General features: G+C 45.5%; 1 protein-coding gene across 3 annotated transcripts in view; it reads left to right on the top strand.

The window, feature by feature from the left end:
- The first annotated feature begins 661 nt into the window (after positions 1-661).
- Positions 662-11,424, top strand: part of dpp3 (dipeptidyl-peptidase 3) — a 27,212-nt gene continuing 16,449 nt past the window's right edge. For 2 of the 3 annotated variants that reach the window (XM_084001365.1, XM_084001364.1), the window contains exons 1-11: positions 662-911; positions 2,855-3,010; positions 3,944-4,088; positions 7,512-7,601; positions 7,928-8,065; positions 8,449-8,523; positions 8,886-8,976; positions 9,113-9,243; positions 9,422-9,552; positions 9,725-9,783; positions 11,057-11,251. In XM_084001365.1, the coding sequence (XP_083857491.1) occupies positions 790-911; positions 2,855-3,010; positions 3,944-4,088; positions 7,512-7,601; positions 7,928-8,065; positions 8,449-8,523; positions 8,886-8,976; positions 9,113-9,243; positions 9,422-9,552; positions 9,725-9,783; positions 11,057-11,251 (1,333 nt within the window). In that variant the 5' untranslated portion in view covers positions 662-789. Of the gene's footprint in view, positions 912-1,160; positions 1,226-2,854; positions 3,011-3,943; positions 4,089-7,511; positions 7,602-7,927; positions 8,066-8,448; positions 8,524-8,885; positions 8,977-9,112; positions 9,244-9,421; positions 9,553-9,724; positions 9,784-11,056; positions 11,252-11,424 lie in introns of those variants that run through there. The other variant, XM_084001366.1, reaches the window with a different exon arrangement.

Raw genomic sequence — 11,424 nt, 5'->3', positions numbered from 1 at the left:
CTTATAGTCTATAGGTGTAGACGTGTTATATACAGTCTTATAGTTTATAGGTGTAGACGTGTTATATACAGTCTTATAGTCTATAGGTGTAGACGTGTTATATACAGTCTTATAGTCTATAGGTGTAGACGTGTTATATACAGTCTTATAGTCTATAGGTGTAGACTTGTTACAGTCTTATATATAGTCTATAGGTGTAGACTTGTTATATACAGTCTTATAGTCTATAGGTGTAGGCTTGTTATATACAGTCTTATAGTCTATAGGTGTAGGCTTGTTATATACAGTCTTATAGTCTATAGGTGTAGGCTTGTTATATACAGTCTTATATACAGTCTATAGGTGTAGACTTGTTATATACAGTCTTATAGTCTATAGGTGTAGGCTTGTTATATACAGTCTTATATATAGTCTATAGGTGTAGACTTGTTATATACAGTCTTATATACAGTCTATAGGTGTAGACTTGTTATATACAGTCTTATATACAGTCTATAGGTGTAGACTTGTTATATACAGTCTTATAGTCTATAGGTGTAGGCTTGTTATATACAGTCTTATAGTCTATAGGTGTAGGACAGGGCTGAGGACAGCAGATGGCAGACATACATGTGACATGTGGAGCTGCAGCTGCTGTTTCACTCAGAGAAGAAGAGGAGGAGGAGTTGGGGGAGGAGCCCATCACGGTCCTGTAACCTCTATATTCTATAGTAAAGTTACTTTATATTCTATAGTAAAGTTACTTTATATATTCTATAGTAACTACTTTAGGACCCACCGGGGCTGAAGATGTCCAGATGTGTCCGTCTGGGGAGGAACATGTGGATGACGAGGAGGAGGATGATGGGATTCATGCAGCAGTTTAACCGCTCTGCCACTTTAACACACAGTCCTCACAGTAGAAGGCTTAGGTAATTATTCACTATTAACTTTTCATTATTCATTATTCATGCACTAAAACATTTCTGATATTAAACATGTGCGAGTGTGTGTGTGTGTGTGTGTGTGTGTGTTCATTTATGCTTCTCTGCTTGGTTCCGCTGTGAAACGTGTGTGGGACAAAGCGCCGTTTCTACTGGATGAGAGTTCTGTCAATCGAACCGTTGGCGCTGTGTGATTGGCTGAGCGGCGGGAGGGGCGGGGCTTACGTTGAATGAACACAGGAAGTGTCGAGCAGCGTGAGACTGCAGTTTGACGTTCACCGGAGCTGATTGAACAAAACACGGTAACGAGCTGCTGAATTTATCGATTTATTGATCGATCTGCTCCTCTGTTGCTGTAGAAACGGGTCTGATCGGAGAAACGGCTTCACAGAAACACGTCCGCGGTCTTTAAAGACCAGAGTTTAGATGACAGCAGTTTAACAGCTAAGTGTTAGCACGCAGGCTAACGGCTAACGGCTACAACTTAACTAACTAACTAACTACTAACCCTACTGTTTATAACTGTCTCTATTAACCTAAGTTACTGTTGAGTTATTAACCTACTGTTAGGGTTAGGGCAGCAGTTTAACAGCTGCGGGTTAGCACGCAGGCTAACGGCTAACGGTACCAACCGTGACAGCAACTTAACTTAACTTAACCCACTTAACCTACTGTTTATGTCTTTATTAACCTACTGTTTATGTCTTTATTAACCTACTGTTGAGTTATTAACCTACTGTTGAGTTATTAACCTACTGTTTATTAGGACAAACTGGTTTTAATAGTGTGTATTTAACGGTGCAGCATGAGGACTAACTGTGTCTTTCTAACTGTTTCACTGTGGTGGTGTTGGTGTTTCCTGCTGGTTGATTAGTTAAATATTAATTCATCTTTATGAAGCGACGTGTCTCTTAGTTAACTCACTGGTAGAAGGAGAAAGTGAAACAGAAGCAGATTTATTATGGGCTGGTTCCTCTTGGACCCTCAGACCGGGTCAGAAGCTGTTTCTACTGGATGAAACTCAGTAGATATAATAATATGTGTGTGTTACTTACGGGTGTAATTTAATAACGTTAGATATAATAATAATGATGTGTGTGTGTAACCCAATAGCTATAACAGTGTGTGTGTCCGTGTGTGTGCGTCCTGAGCTGAACATGAAGCTGTAACTGAATCCAACAGTAACTTCACTTCAGTCTGATAGAAACCAAACACAGGAACATTTCACTTCTAGTTGCACATGAACAACACTTACTTTGCTTTAAAAAAACAAAAAACAAAACAATTAGACTTAAACTGTAAAGTTTGGAGCCGCTGTGTAAAGTGAAGTAGAGAAAGTTAGTCTGAAGCCCTGCAGAAGAACCACTGATGAAGACTTTAACATATAATATAAGGGTTATATAATATTTAGAGTTATAATATTTAGACTTATATAATATTTAGAGTTGTATAATATTAAATGGTTGATTGCTGAGTGGTTTTTATAGAGATGAACATCTGGTCCTGGTTTGTTGATTCTGTATCAGTTTAGTTTTAGATGGTTAATCAACGACCAGTTTGTTTTTACAGCCAAGAAACGTGAGATAAAAACAACAAAGACGCCTTTTTGTATTGTGTCGTTAACAAAAACACAACAACACCAAAATACTAAACCAGTTTCAACAAAACGTTTTAATCATTTTAGTCCAAGTACAGTGTGTGTGTGTGTGTGTGTGTGTGTGTGTGTAAATCTTCCCTTCACTTGCTGCATTTAAAAGAAACTAAAAACTGAACTTAACTTTTTCTCTTTCCTTAATCATTTCTTTTCCTCGTCCTTTGGTTCTCATTTAAACGTTGTTTCTCCTCAGGTCCTGGTCGGTGAGCAGCCTCATTTAAACGTTGTTTCTCCTCAGGTCGGTGAGCAGCCTCATTTAAACGTTGTTTCTCCTCAGGTCCTGGTCGGTGTGCAGCCTCAGCCTGAACATGGTCGACTCTCAGTACTTCCTCCCCAACGACATCGGCATCTCGTCTCTGGACTGTGGCGAAGCGTTCCGCCTCCTCTCGCCGCAGGAGCAGATGTACGCACACTACCTGTCCCGCGCCGCCTGGTACGTCTACGTCTCAGGACGGATCAATAGAGATCAATAGAGATGATCATTAGAGATCAATAGAGAGGAGAGATCTTGTTCCTCTCAGTAAATTACAACATCATAGAGAAGTTTATTTGTGTCAGTAATTCACTTCAAACACGTTTTATAGATCAAACAGAATGAGATTCACATTTAATGAATATTATTACAAAGACCAATTAAAAGAAGCGTCTTTAAGAAGTGAGAGTTGATTAACGGAGCTGTGTGTGGTAGGTACGGCCATTATTAAATATTATAATACATTTAATGAATATTAAAGGGACAACGAGGAGTTTTGGAAAAGCGAAGCGTTTTCACGCTACATTTATGAGCCTCCGCGCCGTAAAATTCTTTGACCGGCGCAAGACGGACTCATGTTTTCATTCATCAAGAATTAAAGTCAGAGGTTCAAAGAGGTTCAGTTACCGTCGTAGTTCCCACCATAAACGGCGATTCAGCTGCGTTATTCTCATTAAGGAAACGCTGTTCGGCTCGCCCAGCGTTTCCACCACCACTAATAATAACAAAATAACGATAGAGACAGAACCATAGATTTATCTAAAATGGACCATTAACAAGTGGTAACGTAGATTCATCCACATTAATGTGATACTTTTTTATAGCCGAATAGAAACTCCTCGTTGTCCCTTTAAATATAATATATTATGAATATTAAATATAGTATATTATGAATATTAAATATAATATATTATGAATATTAAATATAGTATATTATGAATATTAAATATAATAAATTATGAATATTAAATATAATATATTATGAATATTAAATATAATATATTATGAATATTAAATATAGTAGGCCTATATTATGAATATTAAATATAATATATTATGAATATTAAATATAGTAGGCTATATGATGAATATTAAATATAATATATCCTGTAGGTACGGCGGTCTGGCCGTGCTGCTGCAGACGTCTCCAGAGTCGGCCGACATCTTCGTGTTGCTGCAGCGGATCTTCAGGAAGCAGACGCCTGCACAGCTGGAGGCGGTCGCCACGGCAACGGGACTCAGCGCCGACGACTTCCAGGTACACGCCGTTCAGAGTGACATCACATTAACACTCACTGTGACCTTTGACCTCAGGCCTTTGACCTCAGGCCTTCCTGGTGTACGCAGCCGATCTCTGTGGTTGTGTCCTAAACTCCTCCCTCCTCCCTCCTCCCTCCTCCCTCATCCCTACTCCCTCCTCCCTCATTCCCTCCTCCCTCCTCCCTCATTCCCTCCTCCCTCCTCCCTACTCCCTCCTCCCTCATTCCCTCCTTCCTCCTCCCTCATTCCCTCCTCCCTCCTCCCTCCTCCCTCCTCCCTCATCCCTACTCCCTCCTCCCTCATTCCCTCCTCCCTCCTCCCTCATTCCCTCCTCCCTCCTCCCTACTCCCTCCTCCCTCATTCCCTCCTTCCTCCTCCCTCATTCCCTCCTCCCTCCTCCCTACTCCCTCCTCCCTCCTCCCTCATTCCCTCCTCCCTCCTCCCTCCTCCGTCCTCCCTACTCCGTCCTCCCTACTCCCTCCTCCCTCCTCCCTCCTCCCTCCTCCCTCATTCCCTACTCCCTCCTCCCTCCTCCCTCATTCCCTCCTCCCTCCTCCCTCCTCCGTCCTCCCTACTCCGTCCTCCCTACTCCCTCCTCCCTCCTCCCTACTCCCTCCTCCCTCATTCCCTCCTCCCTCCTCCCTCCTCCCTCCTCCCTCATTCCTCCTCCCTCCTCCCTACTCCCTCCTCCCTCATTCCCTCCTCCCTCCTCCCTCCTCCCTCATTCCTCCTCCCTCCTCCCTCCTCCCTCATTCCCTCCTCCCTCCTCCCTCATTCCCTCCTCCCTCCTCTCTCCTCCCTCCTCCCTCCTCCCTCATTCCCTCCTCCCTCCTCCCTCCTCCCTCATTCCCTCCTCCCTCCTCCCTCATTCCCTCCTCCCTCCTCCCTCCTCCCTCATTCCCTCCTCTCTCCTCCCTCCTCCCTCCTCCCTCATTCCCTCCTCCCTCCTCCCTCATTCCCTCCTTCCCTCCTCCCTCCTCCCTCCTCCCTCATTCCCTCCTCCCTCCTCCCTCATTCCCTCCTCCCTCCTCCCTCCTCCCTCATTCCCTCCTCCCTCCTCCCTCCTCCCTCCTCCCTCATTCCCTCCTCTCTCCTCCCTCCTCCCTCCTCCCTACTCCCTATACGGTGAATTCAATATAGTGACTCAATGGTCAAATAAAAAACACTTTCTGACACTACTCCGCCGCACAGTTAATGACGTATTACGTCGCGTAATTAAAACGTTCCGACTGCGATCGTAACGGCTGGTGTAGGTACCATGGATACAACCATGGTAACGGCTGGTGTAGGTACCATGGATACAACCATGGTAACGGCCGGCGTAGGTACCATGGATACAACCATGGTAACGGCCGGCGTAGGTACCATGGATACAACCATGGTAACGGCCGGCGTAGGTACCATGGATACAACCATGGTAACGGCCGGCGTAGGTACCATGGATACAACCATGGTAACGGCCGGTGTAGCACAGACCTACGGATGTACCAACATAAAAAGAGGAGTAAAGCAATATATTAAGCGGTAATATATATATTTAAGCATCAAAGATGTTCAATCAAACCCACATAGTTTGAAACAACGTTCACAACAACATGTCACAACTAAGCATAACGGCCACTAGCTTAATGCTAACGTATAATGTAAAACACCATAGACGGGCTAACAGAAATTAGCCTGACAGACAACTCTGGCAGCTGGACATATTGAGGCTGCTGCACTACTGCATTTATTTGGTAGCTACACCGGTCACTACTTCATTTATTTGGTAGCTACACCGGTCACTACTGCATTTATTTGGTAGCTACACCGGTCACTACTGCATTTATTTGGTAGCTACACCGGTCACTACTTCATTTATTTGGTAGCTACACCGGTCACTACTGCATTTATTTGGTAGCTACACCGGTCACTACTGCATTTATTTGGTAGCTACACCGGTCACTACTGCATTTATTTGGTAGCTACACCGGTCACTACTTCATTTATTTGGTAGCTACACCGGTCACTACTGCATTTATTTGGTAGCTACACCGGTCACTACTGCATTTATTTGGTAGCTACACCGGTCACTACTTGCATTTATTTGGTAGCTACACCGGTCACTACTTCATTTATTTGGTAGCTACACCGGTCACTACTTCATTTATTTGGTAGCTACACCGGTCACTACTGCATTTATTTGGTAGCTACACCGGTCACTACTTCATTTATTTGGTAGCTACACCGGTCACTACTGCATTTATTTGGTAGCTACACCGGTCGCTCTGGGCCGCTGTGGTAACGGCCATCCGTGACCGCAATGCATGATGGGATATATTGCCCCGGTTAGTGACCATCGGATGTTCACTACATGTGGTGGTGAATTATGGGATGGATTCAGTCACTATATAGTGAACATTAATAATCACTAAACATTCAGACACCACTACAACAACTGGTCACTAGATGGAGAGGAGGTTAGGACACAGCCTACGCCAACATATTAACACTAACTAACGCTGTGACCTTTGACCTCTAGGCCTTCCTGGTGTACGCAGCCGGTCTCTATAGCAACATATTAACACTAACTAACGCTGTGACCTTTGACCTCTAGGCCTTCCTGGTGTATGCAGCCGGTCTCTATAGCAACATATTAACACTAACTAACGCTGTGACCTTTGACCTCTAGGCCTTCCTGGTGTATGCAGCCGGTCTCTATAGCAACATATTAACACTAACTAACGCTGTGACCTTTGACCTCTAGGCCTTCCTGGTGTACGCAGCCGGTCTCTATAGCAACATATTAACACTAACTAACGCTGTGACCTTTGACCTCTAGGCCTTCCTGGTGTACGCAGCCGGTCTCTATAGCAACATATTAACACTAACTAACGCTGTGACCTTTGACCTCTAGGCCTTCCTGGTGTATGCAGCCGGTCTCTATAGCAACATATTAACACTAACTAACGCTGTGACCTTTGACCTCTAGGCCTTCCTGGTGTATGCAGCCGGTCTCTATAGCAACATATTAACACTAACTAACGCTGTGACCTTTGACCTCTAGGCCTTCCTGGTGTATGCAGCCGGTCTCTATAGCAACATATTAACACTAACTAACGCTGTGACCTTTGACCTCTAGGCCTTCCTGGTGTACGCAGCCGGTCTCTATAGCAACATATTAACACTAACTAACGCTGTGACCTTTGACCTCTAGGCCTTCCTGGTGTACGCAGCCGGTCTCTATAGCAACATATTAACACTAACTAACGCTGTGACCTTTGACCTCTAGGCCTTCCTGGTGTATGCAGCCGGTCTCTATAGCAACATATTAACACTAACTAACGCTGTGACCTTTGACCTCTAGGCCTTCCTGGTGTACGCAGCCGGTCTCTATAGCAACATATTAACACTAACTAACGCTGTGACCTTTGACCTCTAGGCCTTCCTGGTGTACGCAGCCGGTCTCTATAGCAACATGGGAAACTACAAGTCGTTTGGAGACACCAAGTTCATCCCCAACCTGCCGCAGGTGAGTGGAGCTGGATATTATGGTCTGTTCAGTGCGGTGATATTATGGTCTGTTCGGTGCTGTGGTATTACGGTCTGTCCGGTGCGGTGGTATTATGGTCTGTTCGGTGCTGTGGTATTACGGTCTGTTCGGTGCTGTGGTATTACGGTCTGTTCAGTGCGGTGATATTATGGTCTGTTCAGTGCGGTGGTATTATGGTCTGTTTGGAGCGGTGGTATTATGGTCTGTTCAGTGCAGTGATATTATGGTCTGTCTCTCCACTAGGAGCGGCTGAAGGCGCTGTATTATGGTCTGTTGGGTGATATTATGGTCTGTCTCTCCACTAGGAGCGGCTGAAGGCGCTGGTCTGGGCCAGCGCGGCGTTCCTGGAGCAGCCGGTGGAGACCGAGGCGCTGTGGGAACGCTGCTCCCGTCTGCTCTACTCGCTGGACGACAAACAGAAGCAGCTCGGCCTGGGAGACAAGGTGTGTTGTCATGACGACAGTGGTCTGGCAAATTAAACTATTCATATTACACAGTGAGTAAGAAGGAATTTTGGATTGAAACCAAAAGGTGTCGGACTTTTAATTCTCATTTGTTTTAATTTATTTGAATACGATGCCTCTTTAACTTTTTATTCTATTCTATTGTTTTGAGTCTGAGAGAAGCCACGTTGGATTTCATTGCAGCGTATAATCATTAATCACAGTAAAGTTCATTCATTCTCTCTCTTCCCCTTTTCTCACTGTTGTGATGTCGTGTTGTTTGTTTACAGGTCTTTAAGTTTCCTGTAAACAACAGTAAAGTGCCGTTAACGAAGCAGCTGAACATTAAAGCTCCATGTGTCTTTCTGCTTCTCCTCCTCCAGGGAATCACCACCTACTTCTCAGGAAACTGCAGTCTGGAGGACGCTGAGCTGGCTCAGAAGTTCCTCGACTCTAAAGTATTCACACCTAAAACTACAACTCTTTATGTTTATCTTCTCTGATAACCACAATATAGGGTTAGGTACCAACTACAGTTATTCTAGGGTACTAACTACAGTTATTCTAGGGTACTAACTACAGTTATTCTAGGGTTAGGTACTAACTACAGTTATTCTATGGTTAGGTACTAACTACAGTTATTCTAGGGTTAGGTACTAACTACAGTTATTCTAGGGTACTAACTACAGTTATTCTAGGGTTAGGTACTAACTACAGTTATTCTAGGGTTAGGTACCAACTACAGTTATTCTAGGGTTAGGTACTAACTACAGTTATTCTAGGGTTAGGTACTAACTAAACTGGTGTATTGTCTCTTTAGAAACTGTCGGCCTACAACACTCGTCTGTTCAAGCGCGAGGACGGAGGGAAAGTCAGCTACGAGGTTCGTTTGGCCTCGGCCGAGCAGAAAGGTCAGAAACATCTTCAGTATCGCTGCACTTTACATGTCTGTTGGTGAAAGAGCGTGACGTGGTGACACGTTGTCGTGACAACACGTTGTCGTGGCGACCGGGACTCGGGTGGTTAATGAAGCTGTGGTGTTGACAGACGGAGCGGCGGACGGAGAAGGAGCGTCGAGCTGCGGAAGCTTCAACTTCCAAGACAAAGAGTTCACGGTGACGAGAGGCGACTACGCTGCTGTGATGGAGAAGGTCTGTCAGCAGCTGCAGCTCGCTCAGGTGAGACTATACAGATGTTTAGACAGATGTAGACAGATGTTTAGACTAGACAGATGTTCAGACTGAGTACAGATGTTGAGTCTAAATAGAGAACAACTATACAGTAAAGAAAGGATGAGGTCGATGTATATTAATCTTTAAGTTTCATTCAGTTGTTTTATGTTTAAATAACCTCCAGAGCTTCGCGGCCAACGAGAACCAGAGGAAGATGTTGGAGGAGTACGAACGCAGCTTCACACTCGGCTCAGTGGACGCTCACAAAGAGGGTTCACGCTACTGGATCAAAGACAAGGGACCAATAGTTGAGAGGTGATTAAACACATTACAGCTCTAATATAGGTCTATATAGGTAGAAGTCTGATACACGTCACAGTAAAGTCACGTGTTGTTGTTTTCACTTTCTCTTCAGTGTAAAGATGTAAAGAGGTTTCTTGTTTCTTGGTGTGAGGTCGATGACCTTGTTGTTGCTCTTCTCTCTCAGCTACATCGGGTTCATCGAGAGCTACAGAGACCCGTTCGGCTCCAGAGGAGAGTTTGAAGGTAACGGCCTCAGAGTTAAAGTAAAGCTGTTTCTCCCCTAATGAGGAGCGGGTTAGAGAGGGTTAGAGAGGGTTAGCCTCACCCTAACCCTCCTGTCTCAGCTCGGAGCTGAAGGTTTTATTCTAAACTAAACTAAACCAACACATTTCATTAAGAAACACAGTCGAGATGTTTCCTCGTTGTTCTGGACAGAATGAATGTGATCATTGTGCTGTAGCTGAAACCGGTTTCATGAAGGTTAATACTTCTGTTCTCTGTCCATGAGACGTTATTCAGTGGTTCAAGCATTAAAGGGATAGTACGCAGTGAAGTTCTAAAGAGCTGCGTTTAACCCTCTAGGCGCCAAAGTCGCATTATTGCGACAGGCAGCATGCTTGGATAAAACAGCCCATATCTTTAAATCTACTGCCCTGTATTGTTACTGCTTGGTACCACTAGATGGCGAACACGTTCAGCTTCAATCCTGACGTCATTTGTGGGTGTGTTTTTCTACAAAATATCTGAGAAAAAAAAGTTTGATTGGCGCACAGGCGCTCCGCTTTTTCTCGCGGAGCTCACGCAGCTCGGAGCGACCAGGAAGCGGACGAGTGGCGGTGCCGGCGGGACTCCTCGCTCGTTTCAGCCGCTGTATGACAGACTCCCGGCCGGGGGGGAGGGGGGTGGGGAGCCCCGGCGCCGCCGACGACCGGGAGACCCCCCCCCCCTCCCCCGGCCGGGGGGAAGTCTGTCATACGGCAGCCGAAGCGGCCGAGGAGTCCCGCCGGTGCCGCTGCTTGTCCGCGGTACTACCGCGACACGGCTCGGCGGGGCTGGGAGGGAGGGGGGCGGAGGGGGGGGACTGTAAATGTGCTCCAATCAGACCACTGTTCCTTTACTTTGAGGATTAGATGTCAATATAATTTTTTTTCCTGTGTAAATATGTTCCAAATTCAGTTTTACTGGAAGTCACGTAATCCAATGGGGCTGCCACCCGGTGACGTCACAATATGCAAATTCGATGAGTACATTTACTCCTATCACAAACTTTAGGTCATTGTGAATATTTTTCTCATTTACACAATAGATTTATCTCTGACCATTTAAAAGCTACAGCCTTGTGAAATCCTGAAATCCAAACTTAATATTTTCCTAAATAAACTCTGGCGCCTAGAGGGTTAATTCAGTGTAATTTACTTCCTGCAGAGAACAGAGTTAATGAATCTGAATGATTAATTCATATAATGAATAATAATATAATAATAATAATCATGGTTGTGTTGTGGCGCCGCTGCAGGTTTCGTTGCCGTGGTGAACAAGGCGATGAGCGAGCGCTTCACTAAGCTGGTGAGCTCGGCGGAGCAGCTGCTGCCTGAGTTGCCGTGGCCACGAGACTTCGAGAAGGACGAGTTCCTGAAGCCGGACTTCACCTCGCTGGACGTGCTGACCTTCGCCGGCAGCGGCATTCCTGCCGGGATCAACATTCCCAACTGTACGTAGACCGCTACGACCGCTAGGAACGCTAGGAACGCTAGGACCGCTACGACTACGACCACTAGGACCGCTACGACTACGACCGCTAGGACCGCTACGACTACGACCGCTAGGACCGCTACGACTAGGACCGCTACGACTACGACCGCTAGGAACGCTAGGAACGCTAGG

Source organism: Trachurus trachurus (assembly GCF_905171665.1).
Source record: "Trachurus trachurus genome assembly, contig: scaffold_116_arrow_ctg1, whole genome shotgun sequence".
NCBI lineage: Eukaryota > Metazoa > Chordata > Actinopteri > Carangiformes > Carangidae > Trachurus > Trachurus trachurus.
This window is presented reverse-complemented; position numbering and strand designations above follow the sequence as displayed.